A 21,763-nucleotide genomic window follows, 5' to 3' on the forward strand; every position below is an offset into this window, starting at 1 on the left:
CCATAAAATGCGTTGCACAAATTCGAACATCTGGGTTGTGCTGTTCTGTTGTAAATAAATCTTAACCAATAATTCCTAATTGCATCTACTTCCGGGAGGCCATATAAAGTGCTTTTGCTTTCGCACTGAATCACACAGCGTCTCCTTGACATGGCTGCATCAACATTACTGCTGTTCCTGAAACCACGCCTTCTTTCTTTGCGTGCACATTTGGGCGGCATAGGCACAATTATAACAAATGTCAAGTGAGATTAATGAAAATCACAAAAAAATAAAAAATAAATACTGATACACCCGATTTATTCCCAGATCAGAACAAAATTATCTAATTTATAAGATATTTTTGATTTTCTAATTATAATTCAAAGATTAGAAAATGACAACGACAAAAAAAAAACTGATTTGGGCTGCTTTCAACTGCATTGTGAATGTGGCCTTAATATCCTGTTATCCAATAAGATATTGGCTCAATAAAATACTCTTTTGGTGCATTGGGATTATATGGAGCAAGCTGTGTAACCTTTAACCCTTGCAAAAACTGGGGAATCCTGTCAAACCAAGAGTGATTAGGCCACAAAATCCCCACTAATCATCTATGGGGAGCAGCACTGCCCATAAACCCATAAGCTTATGAAGTCTGCCACTAAACACAGCCCTGAAACAACTCTTAAAGGGGTCATATGATGCTTTTTTAAAGATCATTATTTTGGAAAACTTGAAATCGCATCATATGACCCCTTTAACCAAGTCCTTGAAGAGGTTCTTTTCAGCACTCAAAACTTGCAAGGAATTTAACAAGCCATGGGATGGCACTTTTGAGAAGTAATTACAGATCAGGAGCTTTTAGTTCTTCGGATTGCCTCAAGTGCAAAAAAAGTGACGTGACATGTGGCCAAGTGTGGTGACCCATACTAGGAATTAGAAAAGCTGCCTGTTTTGCTATAACAGATGGATAACATGGATAAATGACACTATTTCATAATAAAAGGATTTGGATTCTAATTTAAGAAAATCTACCTGCAAGCGAGTCATGTCCACTTTTCATCTGCGTCATTTTGAAAAACACAATGTTAAGTGCATGCGTAATGCTCGTAACTCATGGGATTTGGCAGAATCTCGTACTAAAAAGCAGAACCATATTAAGCAGAGACAATAATTCAAACTCTCAATAGGGTAACCGTTTGGCTTAATTAACACTCACAGGGGAACTCTCCATCAAAATAAAACTGTCTGTCCATTAGACAAGAACTTATTACACAAGAATGCATTTAATTGCTTCAATTTGCGAAGGAGAAAATGAAAGGGTGTCCCAAAGGAGAATGCTAGAAAATACAACTCTGTCATCTGTTAAAGACAGGGGCATGGTAAGACACATACCAGGACTCTGAAGAAATAGAGGTACTCCGCTGCACCCGAGTAGTTCCCACACTCGTACTGGAACTTGGCGTATCGGTACAGGGTGTCCAAATACTCCTGGCGGAACTGCAAGGAAAGACAGAAGTTAAAACGCAAAAACATATGTAGATTATTAGATATTAACAGTATACACTACATGTGTGATTAAATAAACAAAATACATATTTATATGCTATTGAAGCGTGATGATAATGAAATTTCGAACATTTACTCGCTTACACAAGTTAGCTATTAGTCAATTAAAATAATATTTTAACATTTCTGAAAATAAAAAGAGTTTAAAATATAAATCAATCTTATAGATTAATCCTAGAAAGGTTATCATAAATATAATATTAAATAATTTATAGTATAAATATTATTATATAAGATGTATTTAAAATAAAAAAATCATATTTATCAGTTATACATATGCAAAAAACAATATTTTAATAATAATAATAATATCATAGTGACAAAATGTTTTGACTTATTTATAAATGGCATGAACACTGGCCTCAATTAATTCTTAGTGAATAAATAAATATATATACACACATAAATAAATAAATAAATAAATAAATAAATATATATATATATATGTATATACACACACACACACACACACGCACGCACACATATAATATTTAATAGTTAAAAAAAAAATTTTTTAGGGCTGTCAGTCGATTATGTTTCGATTAATTAATCACAAAATAAATTCGACTGAAAATACCCACAAAAATTATTTAAAGCTATTTTGGTGTTAAATGAGAAAGTATCAAGTAGACATTATAAATTGTAGCTTTAGAAAGAAATATTTTAATTATTTGATTCAACATAAAATGTATTACACATTTAGGCTACAACGGCCTAACAAACTATGGAACACAAAAGAAGATACTTTGAGAAACATCTCAGTATTTTGTAAATGACAATTAAATTTGTTTTGGGTGAACTATCCCTTTAATGTTTTTATTATTTATTTATTTTTTTTTTTGTTAATGAAATGATACTCTAAATAAGAAACTAAATCTGCCAGCAGGTGGCGGTAAATGTCTTGAGTCATTCATTCAAAGGCTGATTCATTCAGGAATGAAGTAAACGGCTCTCTTTATCTGTGCGTTCCAAACGTGATATATCGCCCTACGAAGGGCACTTCGGAGTGAAAACAATCATGGCCGCCATATTGAAGGTTCGTTCCAAACCGAAGTGCTCAAAACTGGCCACTACAAAGGGTCACTTCAAGAAACAGTTGTTAGGTCCTCTACACCTAGGGATGGGTACCGAAACCCGGTATTTAATCGGTCCCGGGGCTACATTATGAAAGACCGGAGTATCGATAAGCTCTGACGTTAACGGTTCTGCTATCGGTACTGGAGAAATTAAGAAAACACACATACATTTATTATTGCTATATATACATTATCTTGCAAATTCTATCTCACCAGCCTTCAACCCTTCGAAGCTCTCACTCCGAAGGGTAAACCCTTTGAATGGACTAGGGCATAGGGATGAGCCCTTCCGAATGGAACGCAGGGTTCGAATGGGGCTTTGAATCATTGGTTCACTCGATTCACTCAAAACGTGGATTCATTCAGAAACTAAACACCGCTGTGTTGCAACAATTCAGCTATGACTTTAACCACATCAAAACCACATAATATTGTGTTTAAAATATAACGCAATATCAACTTCTTATTTACTGAACGGTTGTATAAAATCACATTTGCACTCGTGGTATTCGGACATAAACAGCACTCGTCTGATATTGCTCTCGTTGCTCGTGTAATATCGTATGATATAAATATGAGACAAAAACTCATACAGGGGCATTTTTTATACCAATATCTTGAATTTTAGGGCATAACTGCATTTATGGAGTTGTTGCCCTGCATCATATTTGTCAACAGTCAACTGTATGAAATGCAAGATGACGTACAGGTCTGGGGGCGGGGCCAGTGCGTTAACTGCGTTAAAATATTTTAATTGTGTTATTTTTTCATAACTAATTAATTAAATTAGTTAAACTGAATTTTAAATGTATAATACATATTTAAATAAATATTTATCAATGGCATTATCACTGGCCTCATTCATTCGTAGTGAATTCCTCCCTTTGAATAAATCTTTAAATTATTATTCGCTGTAAATCTTCCCCTCAAATATAGCTCTCAAATCCAGTATGTCAAAGCGCATCTTATGCACAACATGTCTATTCCTTTAAAAATCAAATAAGATATTATTTTAAACATTAAAAATGTTTTGATTGGCTGTGATTTTGGTGCTTGGTGTATTATTTTACCTAAAAATTATCTGTACACGATCACTGAACACAGGGCTCCAGACTAACATTTGAGAGCAGTTGCACCAGCGCCACTAAGTTCTACAGATGGTGGCGCCAGGAGCAGATTTGATAGCGCTGGGGGTGGTGTGCGGGACTAATTAAAATATAGATCATTTAATCATAAATTACTATTGTTTTGCATTAATAAGTGCAGCTACTAATAATATTACATGTTCATTTCTTGTTTATTTTTCTTTTGTTTATTGTTTATACAGATTTGACACTAAAGCACTAGGCTCGAGTTAAGATGCATACAAAATTTACTTTTATTAACAACAGTAACGGGTGCAAAATTTAATTTTTATATAGAAAAATTATATATTCCACTCTTATTAAATTTACCATTATTCTTCTAGTATATGGAACTGACCAACTTCAGTGATTATGTGTGACTTGGTAGCAAATTGAAGAAAAGTTTGTTTTTCAAGGCACTTTGTGACTTTTCTTACTTCATACACAAAAAAAGTGTAAAATTCTGACAAAATCTGATTTCTTGATGATTTTATATTTTATAATAGTGATTTTATCATTTCAAAATATAGAGAAAAAGTAGAAATGGATGACTAATAAGCCAGTAAGTGCTACTCTGCTGCTGTCTACTGGTTATAATTGTGATTTGATGTATTTTTTATATTTTTCGTAAGTGTTTGTTTACCACAAAGTATATTTTGGTCATCCCATTCAAAATAACATTCAAAATGGATCATTTTATAGCGTTAAAGTGCTGGAAATAGTTGTGTGAAATGCTTGAAAGTCATAGAAAAGTGCTTGAATTTCTCTCTCAAACGGTTGTACAAACCCTGAAATTAATAATGTAACGCATTCGACTATTTCTACCACAACACCATGGTTACAGTTAGCGTTACCGCTTCTGGTTTCCTGATGTATGTCAGCGCTGTTTATAACAGAGAATTCTGTGCAGAATTTGAATGATTCTCACTAGATCTCGCAGTAACCTTATCATTGTGCGGCGAATTCAAACGCTTCTCACTGGATCTCGCAGCACTGTTGCATCTGTGCAGTAACAGTGTCGCGAAATCAACTTTGGCTCCCAAGTAAAGCTGTTCTGAGCTCGGACAAGTTTGTTAGCGTCACAGTCTGAGTTGATAAATTGTCCGCGCTGCGCAGCTGAAACGTAGTGGTTTAGTTTCGCTTTCGTTTCATTTGCCGTTTTCTTTCTGCAAAACAAATGGCAGCGCTTATGAGTTGGAAAATGCGGTGGTCGCACCAGTGCGCTCACAAAAACTAGTCGCACCGGCAGAAAAAATGGTCGCAGTCTGGAGTCCTGACTGAACATTTTCAGGAAAACTATGACCACACATGACCTCATGTGACCTCAAGATTATAGTCTCACCATTTTAAACTGCAAGCCTCAGGTTCAGCTAACAGCACTGACCAGAGAGTACCAGCAGTTTGACGGACAGTTCGGTAGATCACGCTCGGGAAACTTTTTGGAAGAGTGTCTCAAAACAGAGAGCTCATTGTGTGTGTGTGTGTGTGTGTGTGTGTGTGTGTGTGTGTGTGTGTGTGTGTGTGTGTGTGTGTGCAGCGCGTTTCAAAATTAAGTTATTTTATCGGCGAATCGGTTTTGAAAATTACGGATACCGATAATCATAAAATGCTTAATATCGGCGCCGATAATCTCGACCCCTAGAGTTTATGTCTGTGTGTTTGTGTGGTCACAGTAAACTGTGGTGGTGCGGATGTCATTAAGGCTACAGGGGCCTTCCTGGGGGCAGCGACGAGAAGTCTGTTAAGGCAAGGATCGTGTCGTAAAGGCAGCGCAGCCCATGCAGTGAAGGTGCACTGAGGACAGGCCTCAGGTCAGTTTCAGGATGCTGGGGTGGGAGTGCCATCAAGTCAAATATAGAATCCCCAGCATTCTTGAGGCCATACCCACGGGTCCCGAGCTGTTCCGTTTATTCTGAACAATGCGCAACAGAATGTAAATGTCCGCAGAAATTTCTGCAAGCCATAAAATCCCCGAAAATGACTTAAGGGTTTTGGGAAGTCATTTAATGTGTTGCTACTCAGGGCCGCCCCTCCTGTTGGCCCCCCAAAACAACAATGGGTTCATAGAAGAGTCATGAGAACTCCTCAGAGGGGTGGAAGAGTCAGCAGAAGTACTTACTCCATGCTTGTCAGCCAGATAGTCGAACAGCATACGCCCGTCCCTGGAAGACAAACATTTTGGGGTTAGCAAGGGTTTCTTAAGGTTGCAAGAGTGGAAGAAAAAAACTTATTTTCTAAAGGTAAATGTTCTCAGAATAACTAATTTAAGTGGAAATCATATTAAATAAAACAATTTTTTTATTTATTTTTTTATAAAAAATATACACACATATGGGTCAAAGACAAAAAGGGGGTTTCAAGCATAAAAGAAATAAGTTAAACACAGCTTTCTTTTTTTTTTTCTCCATACATTACAATGTGCCCTGCTTTAATTTTATTTTTGATTCACGCATAAAACAAGAATCATTACATGACATTAAGATTAAAGGATCACAGTGCAGCCCCCAAAATACGAAATAATTGCAAATTTAAATATTTAACCATCTTTGCCACTATCGTTTAAACAACTAGGTTTTACCCATTTATGAGTGAGTGAGTGAGTGAGTGAGTGAGTGAGTGAGTGAGTGAGTGAGTGAGTGAGTGACGTGACATGTGGCCAAGTATGGTGACCCATACTAGGAATTAGTGCTCTGCATTTATCCCATCCAAAGTGCACACACACAGCAGTGAACACACACACACCCGGAGCAGCGGGCAGCCATTTTTTTGCTGCAGCGCCCGGGGAGCAGTTGGGGGTTCGGTGCCTTGCTCAAGGGCGCCTCAGTCGTGGTATTGAAGGTGGGAGAGAGCGCTGTACATTCACTCCCCCCACCTACAATCCCTGCCGGTACGAGACTCGAACCCGCAACCTTTGGTCCGAATGAATGAGAATTAGAATTGAATGAGAGTCCGACTCTCTAACCATTAGGCCACGACTTCCCCCTAATTTATCAGCAAGAAGTCATTAATCACTTAAAATATAATAAAATATAGTATGATCACTTATTCTTATTCTTTTATATTTTTAAATAAGCACAGGTCAGAATAAATATGTTGTTTTATTTTTACATATATACATATCTGTTATTGAATGACGAAAGAACATTATTTCACATATTTTGATATTTTATTTATACAAACGTTATTTGAAACATTAGACATTTTACTTACATGCATTGTGCTTTCTATGTGCATTGATGCGATGTGCAACTTGATGCAGACAGTAAAATGTGCCGTGTGTGTGTATACATATATATGTACATATATAAAGAAAGACTGAAGCTGTGGCTTAGTGGTAATGTGCACTAGTCTAACACATTGAGCTATCGTGCTCACATGGGCGACAAGTTCAAAACTGCCACAAAACATTTCCTTGTCCAGTCGTCCCTCTTCTTCCCATTACTCCCTGACACATCTCAACTCGCCTCTATGTATTCCAGAAATTAAAGAAAACAGATATGTCTAATGGCCTTCTTCAATAGAAGTATATGATTTTTTTTTTCTCCACCAGGCAAAAAAAGTAAGTCTGATTACTTGTAATAGCACACATTTCTCAACCAACCTCATGATTCGAGGTATCATTCATATCCGGAGCACAAACTTTGCGGGATGAGTTACAGACCAACATTTAATACTGGGGTTTAGAAAAACCAATAAGCCTAAATATTAGCCTTAGTAAGTATTCTTTAGGAAACACCACTAATTAAAGAAAGAGAGAAAGGTAATGAAGAAACGAAACAAACATTCTGTCTCCTCACCAGGTGAGATGGAGTAAGAATTTACTTCTACTTGTACTGTACATATCATTGAGTTTTGGCAAAATGCTCGGCACGGGGGGCTGGTAAGCATGCTTACCACACGACCACCACCGCCAAATGTGGCCGGCCTCTGAAGAATTCGGCAAACGAAGCCATGCGTTACTGCGTGCTCCAGACAGAAAGAGGAGGTTGCACGTTTATTTTATTTGTGGGGAGGTTCAAAGGCTGTTTATAAAGGCGTTCTCCTGCAGAACTGCTTCTGTTCCATTATACTATCATCTGACAGATGCTGCGACTCTGGGTGGAGACAAGCCACCTCCTTAAGCAGTGTCCTAACAGCGACAAGCAATAAAACCTAACTATCTTCTCCATGTAAATCAGATTTTACTGACCTAACTAGCCACAAGAAGCAGCAATACATTTCTGCAATTGTCTGACTTATATTTCTACAACAGCGTGCTGGCTAGTCCCGCCCTATGTGAAATCCCATTGGTCTAAAATCCCATTCCACATAAGCGAGCAATAGTTCAACTTTAAATGTAAACTGTTATTTACTCACCCTCATGTCAACCTTTATGACTCATGTGAAACAAAAGTTTATTTATAGCTGAATGTCCAAGCCGTTCTTTTCAATACAATGAAAGTGAATGGTGAACTCAAGCTAAATTTTGATTTAAACAACTTAAATGTTGTCTTTAGTTCCTTACACAAAGCTATCACAGAGCTTTAGAAGATTAGAATATTGAGCAAAAATCATGAGGACCACTTTTATGTTTTCGTGGTGTATTTTTTAACCTTTTTGGGAATATTTTATTTTATTTTTTTTTAAGTAGGGCGTAACAAATTCCTATCAAATTCTATATTATATGTGAAACACTAGTAAGTAAATCAAAATGTTACATTTCTAAATGCAAGTTACACACAACCCAAGCTCAGAGAAGATGCAGAAATTTCAGTTTCATTTTGATTAACCATACAGTCCTACCCAGTCCCCATTCATTGCACTGTATGGAAGAGAGCAGTGTTAAACATTCTTAAAAATGTCTCTTTTTTTGTGATTTACAGAAGAAATAATGTTAAACATCACATTTTTGGTAAACTATATTTAAACATTAAATATCTACTGATTAGAACACTGATTGTTTTAAATTGCTTGTCGTCACTAAAAACTGTTGCATCAAATCTTATTAGGACCCAGTATACTGTCCTTACTAAGCATTTCTGCATTCAACCAACATCCTCAGCCCTCACCTAGTATCTCCAAAAACTAACAGTCAATCCATGTTTATCTGTCTGCTGAAGAGGACATTATACCTTTACTCCGTCAGCTCTCACCACCTCCCGTCTGGGTTGAAATGAGGAACAGACCGGGCAGGTTTTGCTATGGAGGTCAATGTATTGGTGCTGAGGGAACTGCGAGATAACTCGGCCCTCAGCCATTCAACACAGCTCATCCATCCATCACGCTCAGTCTGTTAAGAGAAAATAAAAAAAATCCTTCGCCACTCCATATGTCCTAACACTCCTGAACAATGGTCCTGACAGATTTCCAAACATGATATCACCTGTTTATAGCATCTGCCCCGTGAGCGACATTGTCAGAGAGCTGATCCAGTAAACATCCGACGACGTGGTTTAAAAGAAACACATCACACACGAGCAGCTATTAACAAATAAAAGAACAAATAAAGACGAGTCCTGATCTGCACTTCCTCGTGGTCGTCTCGGCCTGTGAAACTCCAGACACCGAAAAATGCCCTCCGAAACCCGAAATATTCAGATCGAACAAGTAAACTTCAAAGTCGCTTGTTAATGAAGAGCAGACATCCATTTGAGTGGGTTAATTAAGACTGTTCCTGGATCTAACGCCACAAACTTAATCCTGAACTGTGATAAAAGCATGTTTTGGAGAAACGAAACGCAAACTGGTCTTTAAAAATGTCTAGGGAAGGCAATACCACCTACTGAGATTTCTCACTGTAGAGACACCACAAACACACAGCGGTAGCCTGATAAAACACATAGAAGCTCGGTGCGGTATTAGCGCTAGTCAAAGCGAGCAATTAAACAATAACTAAGTACAGATCGTGGCCTCAGCTCCTGCCTCTAACTTTAGCCTCTTGGCGGGGCCCAAAAGATTCACACACTGAACAGAGACACAAAACAGACATACAAAACAGCTACAAGTATTTAGCAATTGCGCTATAGCTACAATTGCTATGGCACGCAAATTTGAAACGAATTTCAACAAACCCCCAACCTCAATTATTAAACTTTGGAGAATACATTGTATATGGTTTACGCTAGAGATATGAATGATGCCTCAATTTGTGCAGCTTTTTGAGGAGAGATATAAACAATTACTTAAGATGTTGAGCATAGAATCGCAGTAAGAACAACACAGAACACACCAACAACTGCAGTACAACACTCTGGCATCATATCAGTGTTTTTGCAGAAGGAAATACCACTAATTTTCTTTAGCATATGTAAAAAATCTAGTTTACAGAAATCTAGTTTCTACACCAAATCTGCAAAGCTTAATTTAATAGACCCATAAATGCCTAAAAATGTGCACTATGTCAAAGGTACTGGTATAAAAATCACCCAAATTAACAACACTAATCTTTATAGAGTAACAAATGGTAAAATAAACAGCAAATGTAAAATATATATTAATATCAACAAAGTAATAGTGATAAAAACACTCACTGACCTTTATTTATTTTTTTACTTACTGTTTTGAATAATTACTTAAATGTTACTTAAAGGCACAATACGTAAGATTTTTTTTATTAAAATATCCAAAAACCACTAGAACAGTTTTATATATTTTGCTGACTTGTGTTCTTACCGCCTCACCCTGCTTCATACTACGACGTTAATAAATCTTTAAAACATTAGCTCATCCATTAACATGATTTCTGCCCGAGTCCCATCGGACTGCTTCGGCTGTGGGGATGAAGACGACAACTCCCATGATTCCACACTCAGTCACAGCGTCATCAAACTACACCTTTGTTTCTTTGTTTGTTTTGAATACACGCCCTCTAGTGGTAAAAAATTACATATTGTGCTTTTAATAAACAACTAAAAGATACATGTCATTGTATTTTGATTTGCCATTCCAGTTGTTAATTTATATTAATATTTATATACAGTTTTTCTGGGTTCATTAATTAATGTAAATCTAATCATCACTCAAATCATAAAAATGTACAATTTAAATCATTTTGATGAATGAATGAATGAATGAATGAATGAATGAACGAATGAACGAACGTCTATAATGCTACTACCACTAATAATAAAAAATATTCTAATATTCTAATATTTAATAATAAAATGAGATAAACCAACTTAGGAATTTCTAGTCAACCATTATTTAAATGAACAATTAATTGCTTACATTAACAATTATTACCAGTGATTATTATTTTAAATGCACCATACATATGTTAAAAATAATACAGCAAGTTTTAAATATAATAATAATACGAATGAACGAACTAACTTGTTGACCTGCATATCATGCGGCCATTAATCAACATCAGAGAATCATGGGCATGCATGTGTCGTTAAATGATTGAAATATTTACTTGAAATCTCAGAGGTACTTTAAGTAAATATTTTAAGCCAAAGAGGTTCAGCTAACAAAAATAAGCTTGGAAATCCCTGGCATAGAGCATCGGCAGAGATTCAAATATTTGAACTCTTTGACATTTAAGAGCTATACCGGTCTCAAGATCAGGCCTAAATCACATCAAATACAGTGGATAAACCGGCCACTAAGTCAATGCTATGCTGTCTCTTCTGTCTAGGTTTGATGGCGACTGATTGAGAACAGAGCAATGTCTTTTCAATCCAACATAATCAACAAGAATCCACTGTTACTAACCCAGCAAATCCCTCCAACTGCTAATGGAGACGACTATTTGAGAATATCTCTACTGCCTACAGTGATCAGTGTAACAACCTTCTTTTAATTAAATAAAAACATCTCTAATCCCTAATACACCACATATTAAAACCTGAAACATCTAGATTGGCTGGCGGTTAGAAATAAGCAATATCCATCAAAGAAAAGCAAGCACTGGATGAGGACTGAGTTTAACCAAAATATTTTAATTATGGCAAAGTCAGCATCAGAAAAAAATCGAAAAAAGTAGCCTCCGTGAAACTCACCGCAGGATGCTCTAGCATTCTGCTCTTCTGAAATTTGCAGAATGAAACCATATACTTATCCACATGGCAATTTCAATCAAATACAAACTGATTGTGATTACAAATGCCCGCTGATGTTCTGCCATCCACTTAATTAAACGGCACTTAAGCCCAACCTTCCAGAAAAAGAGCCACAAATGTTCTGTTTGGAGTATCGTCTAGCATCGAGCAGGGCTCCATCCCACATCCCTGAGGACTGTCTTGTCTAAACTAATGTAAGTTGAACAGTGTTCAATTGCACAGATGAACAAGAAAGTAAGTAAAGTACCATCTTAGCTGTTGCTTGGAATAGAAAATGACTAAACTGCTGTCATAACATTTAAAAGATTCTCCACGGTCTTCCAGTAAAAACCGCAGACAAGTAAAGATCTACACAATCTACTGTAAAGTACAGAAAGGTCGCTTTTAATTTCAAGCCAACCACAATACACCCTAAAGCGTGTACTAAATACCTCATTGGTAGATGAGCCAAAGTAACAGACTCTGGGGCATCTGTTTGGTCAAACACATCTGGATACAGAAATGAGCCACAAAAGAGCATTGCTTGACACCAAAAATTAAATAAATAAATAGTTCAGCAGAACTGAAATAAAAATAAAAATAAAAAAATTATATTTAAACAAAAAATTTATATAATAATGTTTGGTCTGACTGTCAAGTAATGGTTTTTGCTTTGAATATAATACAAAAAAACTATTAATTTCCTGAAGTCTCATATGAGCAGACAAGGAATAACCTAATCGCAATCTAAACAGATGTGTTAAAGGAACATCTTCCAAACAGCTTATGCATACTGATATTTAGATACACAGGTACAGCAATAAACAATTTTAATAAATACAATGACAAGACAAAGTATGTGACAGAAACGACTGAAGAGTTAGACTATTAGTATGCGTTTAATTTCAACATTTACCTTGTTGACTGCATCTGCCTCATTGTCTCTGGGTCCTCAAACACTTTCACAATGGGCTCTGTCTCAGATTGCAGTTGTTTCAGTTGAGCCACAACTTCAGTCCTCTTTCCTCTAAGAGCTGCAAAAGATTTAAATTGATATAAATCTCATGAAGTCAACCCGCATGCATCACATTAGGCATCTTTCATCGCAGAAGAGCATTAGAAGTTAATCCACTCACAGATGGGTATTTCTTTGTCAGGAAATAAATTCCTGTATACATCCATGGCAAAGTCCACCATGTTGGTGTCACTGAGGAGATTCAGCTTTCCATGGAGGAGCTCGTTCTCATTGTAGATCTAAAAAACAGTGATGGAAACATCATCAGTACATTCAGAACGGAAGATATTTGCTGACTTTTATAACGTCTATTTCTGCCAATGCAGAAATGTTATTCTTGTTGCAACAAACTGTAACAGCTATAATGTAACTTCAATGTAAATTCATGAACACACTTTTACTGACACACACACACACACACACACATATACATATATACATATATATATATATATATATATATATATATATATATAACAAATATTGGGTTTCAACAATTCTTACTGGTTCTTTAGAAGACTGTCCCAAGTTATTTATAGATTTCAACCAAACCTCATCTGTCTTTGCCAGAAATAATCAGTTAACGTTATATATCTTGGTGAAAACTAAAACAATGAAGACAACACCACAAAGCCAACCGTTCTACATCAACTAAAAACGGATGTAGAAGATAAAATGTAAACGGCACTATGACAAGCCAAGACAAATCGGTCAGCTGTCTCTACGTTAGCTAACTTAGTTTTAATGCTGTCAAGTTAGGCAGCTTACTGGGTTTTGAGAAAGCCTACGTCTAGCAAATAACTAATAGAAGGGTTAGTTATACTATGAACAGAGGGTCTATTATTCATGTTAAAAGTTTGTTGGCTCTGTAATTATTTTATTACCGACTGAAATCATGAGTTATATGATTTACACACTACCGGCTACAGTAACGCGAGCACGTGGTACTAGCTTTGCCTCCTTCTACATACAGTGCTACAGCACGCTTTCAAATACCAATGTAAGATACACTTGTACCTCTTTTACTGAGAGGAATTCCAGCAGTGGGAAAACGAGATGCCTATCCAAAAAGTTGGCGATTTTGGTGGTCAGATCGTATTCCGCCATGTTGACAACGGAAGAGGACGCGCTTCAAAACCGGAAAAACTTTATTTAATATAGTGCGTTCACACAGTCCAATGCGCCATGTGCTGCATCTGCAGGTGCAAGTGAAAGTGTCCCACAGTATCAAAGGGAACATACTGCTTTAAATTGAATGATGTTTGCTCTAGAAAGATGTTTACTTAAATAGAATGTAATAGAATAGATTTAGAAAAACAGAATACTATAGTTTAAATGATCAAATTTACTCAACTGTTCTCAACACTTCTAGAAAAGAATAAAGTTCAAATAAGTACTAATAATAGAATAAAATAAAGTTAGAAAAAATGAAAACAATTAGGTTTTATAATATAAAACATACTCTATAGAAAAACAGAACACATGTACATAAAATACAATTTTATTAATAAAACCTTGCTACTCTTTGCTAATAGAATATGATAGAATAAATATAACAAAAGATAACTAATAACTGCAATAATTGTAAAATAGAACATAATAAAAACAGAATGGAATGTAAAGAATAAAATAGAATTCATTAACTTATTATGCTACTCCGTGCTAATAGAATATAATAGAATAAAGATAACAAATAAAACAGAATACAATAGAATTTGCAAATAATTAGGTGCAATATTTACCCCATAGACTGTATAAAAACATACCCTATTGTAAAATAGAGCAGAATAGAACAGAACAGAATACATTTAAAGAATAAAATAGAATTGTATTAATAAAATGTATTTCACTAATTTATTTTCCTACTCTGTGCTAGAATATAATAAAGATAACAAATAAAACAGAATACAATATTTTTATAATAAAATGTACTCAATCTGCACTTCTAAGAATAAAGTTAAATAAAACAAATAAATATAAATTTGAACACATTTGAATATAATTTGGTTTAATAATTACTCTATTGTAAAATAGAACAGAACAAAATAAATGTAAAGAATAACATATATATTTATTAATAAAATTTACTTGACTACTCTGTACTAGAATATTTGAACATTTGAATGCATTAAAAAATAAAATAGTAAAAGTTTCATTTTTGTACACATAAATAATAAAATAGAAATTTTACTAAACTGTGTATAGAATAGAATAGAATATAACAGAACAATCTCTCCTAAGTGTGCAATACTCTGATATTTATTTGTAAAGTTAAATAGGAGCTATGCTTATAAACCTTTCAAGACTCTATAATTTGACAGCAGAATTGATACAATAAAACATTTTATTTATAACGAGGTCATGTTTTGCCAAGTAAACTTGCTGAATTTTGAAAATCCTGCTGAAATAATGGGCCTCTTCCAGAACCCACTGAAATTCCTCCAGCAGACAAGTATCAGCAAGAGTTCACTAGGCCCGGGGAAAGTGACCTCTCTCTGGAACACAGAGCTACCTTCACTTCAAGATCAAAACATAAGGCAGGTCCAACAGGAAAAAAGTCACTCAGTGACATTACTGTCAAAATAATCATGCAATATGGGACTACCTCAACTGAGAAATTGAAGACAGGAGCAGAAGAGCATCCAGCGGGTTTTACTCCTCACTTCAGCAGCTGTCTCATAAAGATGCCCATGTGTTGGCCATACACTGCAAAGAAGAGCCAATATCAGCTCCTAAATGGTCCATCTATAATAGGTTCCACCAGCACCATGTTTACTTGACAACCACACGGCACTGTCCTGGATCCCAAAACAATTTCCCTCTTGTAACATCGAACCTTTCGTTTCTCCTGACTGTGGAATGAGTCACAAATGTAAAGCTGTCACTTTGGCCAACTCTGTTTAACCGTTCACCCCAGGCATACTTAAAGTCTGGAAGGAAAACAACAGAAGTATAGTTAAAGACGTCTTTGTTCGAGCCTATACATGTTTGAGAACTTTATAGTTAAACATTTTTGTTGTATTTTAATACTTTTGTTTGGACAAACTTTTTCACTGATTTTGAATAGCATCTGGTGACATGACATCGTGTTGGTTTTGAGGTTAAAAGGTTGAAATGGTTTCTAACGTCTCCCTTTGAAACATGGAAAAATCCATGTCCAAAATGTCCATGTCCAAAATGTCACGCTTGCTTTAGATACGAGCCAATTTTCACAGTCTTTATGTGTGCACATAGTTTTCTCTGCAAACCAATTATCTGATTTTTTTTGGTATTGAGTAGTTTTTGCAGTCACACCCACCATACATTCCCAGAGTTCATGAGAAACTCCTTTTGTCTAAATAATTCAACATCAATAATGCGTTTCTTGCATGCACACATATGCGCTGTGACAACCTTGGATTTTTTTTTCAATTTTCAATGAGAAAATGTATTTTCCCTGTTTCAACAATTTGGCACATCAAGCCTATAGCTGGCACTCGGGCTTGGGAAGGCATCCATGAAAATTATTGTGAAATTATTATCCATGGCTTAACATAAGGAAATTACCAGCTATTACTAAGTGGTTTGGTTTAACTGTGCAAATAGGCACCATGTCGGGGATTGTAAATGCTTTGGCACTTAAGGTAGAATTATTTTTCCTCACTGTCCCTATTTAAAAAGTACACTTGTTCCAATGTCTCTTTCAGGAATCAAGGTGTAATTATTTATATGAAAGTGACATAAACATAAGATGCTTGCTCATAAAGTCTTTCTAAATTGGAGACGTTTTCGGTGTTTTAAATTCTTATTATATTTCTAAAAATGATGATTGCAGCAAAGTATTTTATTAGATATTTTAGAGTGAACGCAACCAATATGCTGAAATCAGCAAACAAAATCAACTTTTTTTTTTTATTTTGCTTGTAAACTTGATAAGGCAATGACTTCCAGAAAGAGTCCAATGCTGGCAAAGACTGCTGGAAAAGGAAGGAGCAATAGGTTAAACACCGCAATAGAATACTAATTGACATTAAGACTACTTTTGAAAAATTAATTCTGAGGCCAAATTGCTCTGGTTTCTCCTGTTTCAACCAGCCAATCATTTTAATGAAGGAGGCCCCGGAGCACAGCATTGGAAAATCCACGTTTACCCGCTCCACCAAACAAGACTGAGGCTAGAAGAGTCAGAGACAGCGAGCGAGATGAAAATTCACTCTTTAGTTCTCTTGCATGTCCGTTTAAACTTGAATCAAGCTAAATTCATATACAAAACCTTTCTATTATAGCATGAGTGCATATTGCTTTGAAGCAACCTATTTGTGACACATGAGGAAATGGAGAAATAATATTTCCTGAAGATTGACACATGAGCTAATACTCCAGAACATATGAAACCGTTGCTTATTAATATTTGTGGTTACAGACCTTGACAAAAAACCACCAGTGACTAACACAAGCCACCAAAACACCTTTGAAGAGCAGGCTGCAGATTTCAAGTCTAGGTGACGCTGGTGACCCATAATTTACGCAATGCAAACGCAAGCGGACACAAAAAAAAGTCATTTTCTTGGCGTTGATACCTCCAACAGGTCATTTCAACACAAATAGAGCCATTTATAAAGTGAATCACAGTGAATCATACCAAATTGTGGCTTTGTTAATGCACGGGAAACTGTGAGCGCTAAGGTGATTAAATCGCTGATGTTCCTTTGAGGGAAACGTACCCATTGCTCCGGAAAAATAGAGACCTTTCTGCATTTGCAATTGGATGAAGTTAGTAATGATCGAGGATGGATAATTTCGATGAACTTGATGAACCTGTGATATGTTCAACAGGGCGAAAAAGGAAAATAAACGCTGAAATGTTTTCACGGAACCTTGCAAAAGCAGCGCGTTACAATGGTGAGGGAAAAGCTCCGTGTATTGCGTGTAATCAGTGACTAACACAAGCCACCAAAACACCTTTGAAGAGCAGGCTGCAGATTTCAAGTCTAGGTGACGCTGGTGACCCATAATTTACGCAATGCAAACGCAAGCGGACACAAAAAAAAGTCATTTTCTTGGCGTTGATACCTCCAACAGGTCATTTCAACACAAATAGAGCCATTTATAAAGTGAATCACAGTGAATCATACCAAATTGTGGCTTTGTTAATGCACGGGAAACTGTGAGCGCTAAGGTGATTAAATCGCTGATGTTCCTTTGAGGGAAACGTACCCATTGCTCCGGAAAAATAGAGACCTTTCTGCATTTGCAATTGGATGAAGTTAGTAAACCCAAATCCCTCTGGATCTTTAAAGTCAGTTTCTTAAAAGGAGGCCTAAATCTAACCTACATTTTTATAACCTTATTTGACTGACGAAGCTCATGGTTGAAGGTCTGCATTTCCCTGCAAAGTGCTGCAAATCAATTTGATGTAAAAAATGGACTCAATTAATATATTTGCAAAAGTATCTCCCTTGATGTTTTTGGACATACAGTGTTTATGTTGATGGAAATGGATGGTTTAAATGTCTGTGGTAGACAGTAAAATGTTTGCAGGAAAAGTTCTGATTGCCCCAGATGTTGTTGCTTCTTTTTTACAACTCTTCTGTCTGGAAACTACACTATGCAGATGCTCCACAACACGTCGGAGAAAAGTGGTGGGTATGACCACAAAAATAATAATTTGCACAATTAAGTATTCCACTCCGAATGCACACGCACAAATGTACATCTTTCTTCCTTTCACTATCATAAACCTCAAGCCTCAAAATAAAAAAACAGCACCTTACATAAGAATTGTAAGTAAAATGATTTCTGTATTTTGTTTTAAATCAGTCAGACTTTACCATTACACATAGAGGCTTACAGTTTTACATGACTATGTATAGCCATGTATAAAAGCTCTGGTACTGTGTTCAACCGAGTGAACACAACTTCGAAAGAAAGAAAGAAAGAAAGAAAGAAAGAAAGAAAGAAAGAAAGAAAGAAAGAAAGAAAGAAAGAAAGAAAGAAAGAAAGAAAGAAAGAAAGAAAGAAAGAAAGAAAGAAAGAAAGAAAGAAAGAAAGAAAGAAAGAAAGAAGAAGGAAAGAAAGAAAGAAAGAAAGAAAGAAAGAAAGAACACTGAACATTGCATTATACTTTTTTTTATAATAGATAGATAGATAGATAGATAATATTATATAAAATTATATAAATAGCCTACACAACAGCCTGGCATTGTACCCACTTCATGTGTAACATGGGACCCTGTAGGCACCTCATTAACTGCAGGGAACTATTGTTAAGTGCAGTGTCGAGGAGACCCCCTGTTGTTACTTATCTGACTCCATAAGGGGTGGAAGATTGGAGGGTGGTCACCAGAGCAGCCACGTCTGGCCGGTTACTCCACTCCTTTGTGTGGGCTGCTGCTGCCAGGCGCTCTACAGTCTACCCAACCTGAGAGAGACGAAGGTAGTCTTAATGAGGAGCCATGGCCCACACTGTGAATAAGAAGAAAAATATGCCAGGAACACAGTGCAGTTTGACTGGATGCTTGTAAAAAAAATCCACTGTAAACATGCCATTTTAGTTTCTCTTAAATGTCTGGTGATGACTAAGGAATATCTCATTGCACTACATTTAAAGGGATAGTTCACCCAAAAATGAAAATTCTGTCATTAATTACTCACCCTCATGTCGTTCCAAACCCGTATCTTTGTTCATCTTCGGAACACAAATTAAGATATGAAGAGTTAAACTAAACGTAAAACCCATAAACGCCACAAAAAATGAGCTGATTGCCGTGCATTATTCTCCACATATAGCGCGATCTGAACCCTAAACACGTTTGGTCAAAAAAGCCGGTTTTGTCCACTTTCAAGGCACCGCAAGTTACTGCAGAAGCCGACAAGCGCCCTTGTTGTTTTTGAACAGAAGCCGGTAAGTCCATTTTAGCGCATCAGCGCGCTGTATTCAGGTCAGGTGACAAGGCTACTTTCACTTTGAAAAGACGTGCTAGCTGAGAGTTTTGTCAAAGCTGACTAAAAGTGATCGAGGATGGATAATTTCGATGAACTTGATGAACCTGTGATATGTTCAACAGGGCAAAACAAACTTTTAATATGTAAAAAAAACATACTTTCAATGACCTTTAATTTTGTAAATTACCTGTATTTGTCTTAAGTTATTATTACTTAATCAAAACAACCCAACTGCAGTTTGATTGATATTACTTGGAATACGCAATAAAAAAAAAGTGATTTCTGAAAAAATTTAATAAAATATGGAGTTATCGGTTTTTGCAAATGAACTCTTCATATTTTTTATGAAATCCGAGAGCTTTCTGAGCCTCCATAGACAGTAAGGGTCCTACCATAACCACGGTCCAGAAATGTTCCAAGATCATCGACAAAATAGTCTATGTGTTATCAGCAGTGTTGGGGAAAGTTACTTTTAAAAGTAATGCATTAGTTATCAGTGGTTCAACCATGGGCCTCGCTAGGCCATTTTTATGGGGGTTATAGCCCCCCTAAAATTGTGCGATTAGCTCCATAAACTATGTCCCAGTCCCCTTTAAATTTCATATGAAAACTGCGGCAGACTTCGATCGGCTCCTCTTCGTCTTTCAGCGCGTTCTTTTTCAATCCGCAGACCGCAGCGGCGCAGAGCGAGAAACAGAGGACAAGGTGTGTGTTTATCGATAGATTGTTATAATATCTGCATCTGTGCAGTTCTTTGTCATAAATACAGTTTACAAAAGGTCACGAGGGAGCAATCGGTTTCCCATCTACTGTAAAGTTTTGCTGCGTTCACTCCTCATCATACCACAGCTGTTTCCTCCAGTGAAAATGAAGCACATATGAACGTATACTTTATAAAACGATCATGTTGCGATTTTCATTTGAAAATGTAACTTTCAATATAATACACATTCCAGTGCATGTGGCAAAGAGGTTTGCATACTTGAGCTAAGGAAAGAGGGATGTACTAGAAATGCAAACAGTAAAATTGGTTACACTTTATTTTGATAGTCCACTTTAGACATTCTACTAACTATGAGTAACTTTGTAACTACATGTCAACTACATGTCAACTAATTCTCATTAATTTGCAACTACATGTCTACTAACTCTCACTTATTCAGTACTCAAATGTTATACCTATTTATGTAATACAGTAGAATACTGCAATAAGTTTATTATACGACCCCTATTAATAAAACATTTATTTATTTATTTATTTATATATATATATATATATTTATTATTAGGCTATTATTATTATTATACCCTCACCGGGGGCTGAGCCCCCCTAAAATGAAAATCCTAGAATCACCCCTGGATTCAACCATAATTTTATGAAGCTACGAGAATACTTTTTATGTGCAAAAAAAAGCTAAAATAATGACTTTGTTCAACAATTCTTCTCCTCCTCGTCACCCTGGCGCCATTTTAAAGAGTACCACAATGCATGTGCATGCTTTGATCTGCATGTAAACAATGCATGCGCATGGTGCTGCTGACGTAGGACACGCATGTGCTGCGCCTTGTTTACGTTCAGAGGAGAGCACTCGCGTAAGTGATGGTACTCTCCAAAAGGGCGCCAGGTTGACGCAGAGGAGAAGAATTGTTGAATAAAGTTGTTATTTTAGTTTTTTTGCTCACAAAAAGTATCCTGGTAGTTTCGTAAAATTATGGTTGAACCACTGATGTCACTATTTTGTCGATATTCTTGGTACCTTTCTGGACCTTGAACTTGGTAGGACCCTTGCTGTCTATGTCTCGGATTTCATCAAAATATTCTTAATTTGTGTTCCAAAGACGAACGAAGGTCTCACAGGTTTGGAATGACGTGAGGGTGAGTAATTAATGACAGAATTTAAATTTTTGGGTGAACTATCCCTTAAATACACTGCAAACGGTCTCACTAGATCCAGATGGTATGTTATATAAATACTTTTAAGAATTTTTGCGAGAATAATTCTGACTGTGAATTGTCATATAAAATAACCAACATAAATAGAGTAATACCGC

General features: G+C 36.2%; 1 protein-coding gene across 2 annotated transcripts in view; it reads right to left on the reverse strand.

Moving 5' to 3' along the window:
• Positions 1 to 13,932, reverse strand: part of LOC107666832 (eukaryotic translation initiation factor 3 subunit E-A-like) — a 69,740-nt gene extending 55,808 nt beyond the window's left edge. For both annotated transcript variants that reach the window (XM_016458316.1, XM_016458315.1), the window contains exons 1-5: positions 13,805 to 13,932; positions 12,909 to 13,026; positions 12,689 to 12,806; positions 5,871 to 5,913; positions 1,378 to 1,482 (exon numbers count right to left, since the gene is read on the reverse strand). In XM_016458316.1, the coding sequence (XP_016313802.1) occupies positions 1,378 to 1,482; positions 5,871 to 5,913; positions 12,689 to 12,806; positions 12,909 to 13,026; positions 13,805 to 13,894 (474 nt within the window). In that variant the 5' untranslated portion in view covers positions 13,895 to 13,932. The remainder of the gene's footprint in view (positions 1 to 1,377; positions 1,483 to 5,870; positions 5,914 to 12,688; positions 12,807 to 12,908; positions 13,027 to 13,804) is intronic.
• Between the last annotated feature and the right edge of the window lie 7,831 nt (positions 13,933 to 21,763).

The sequence above is a fragment of the Sinocyclocheilus anshuiensis genome, unplaced genomic scaffold, assembly GCF_001515605.1.
Source record: "Sinocyclocheilus anshuiensis isolate Anshui unplaced genomic scaffold, SAMN03320099.WGS_v1.1 scaffold267, whole genome shotgun sequence".
Lineage (NCBI taxonomy): Eukaryota > Metazoa > Chordata > Actinopteri > Cypriniformes > Cyprinidae > Sinocyclocheilus > Sinocyclocheilus anshuiensis.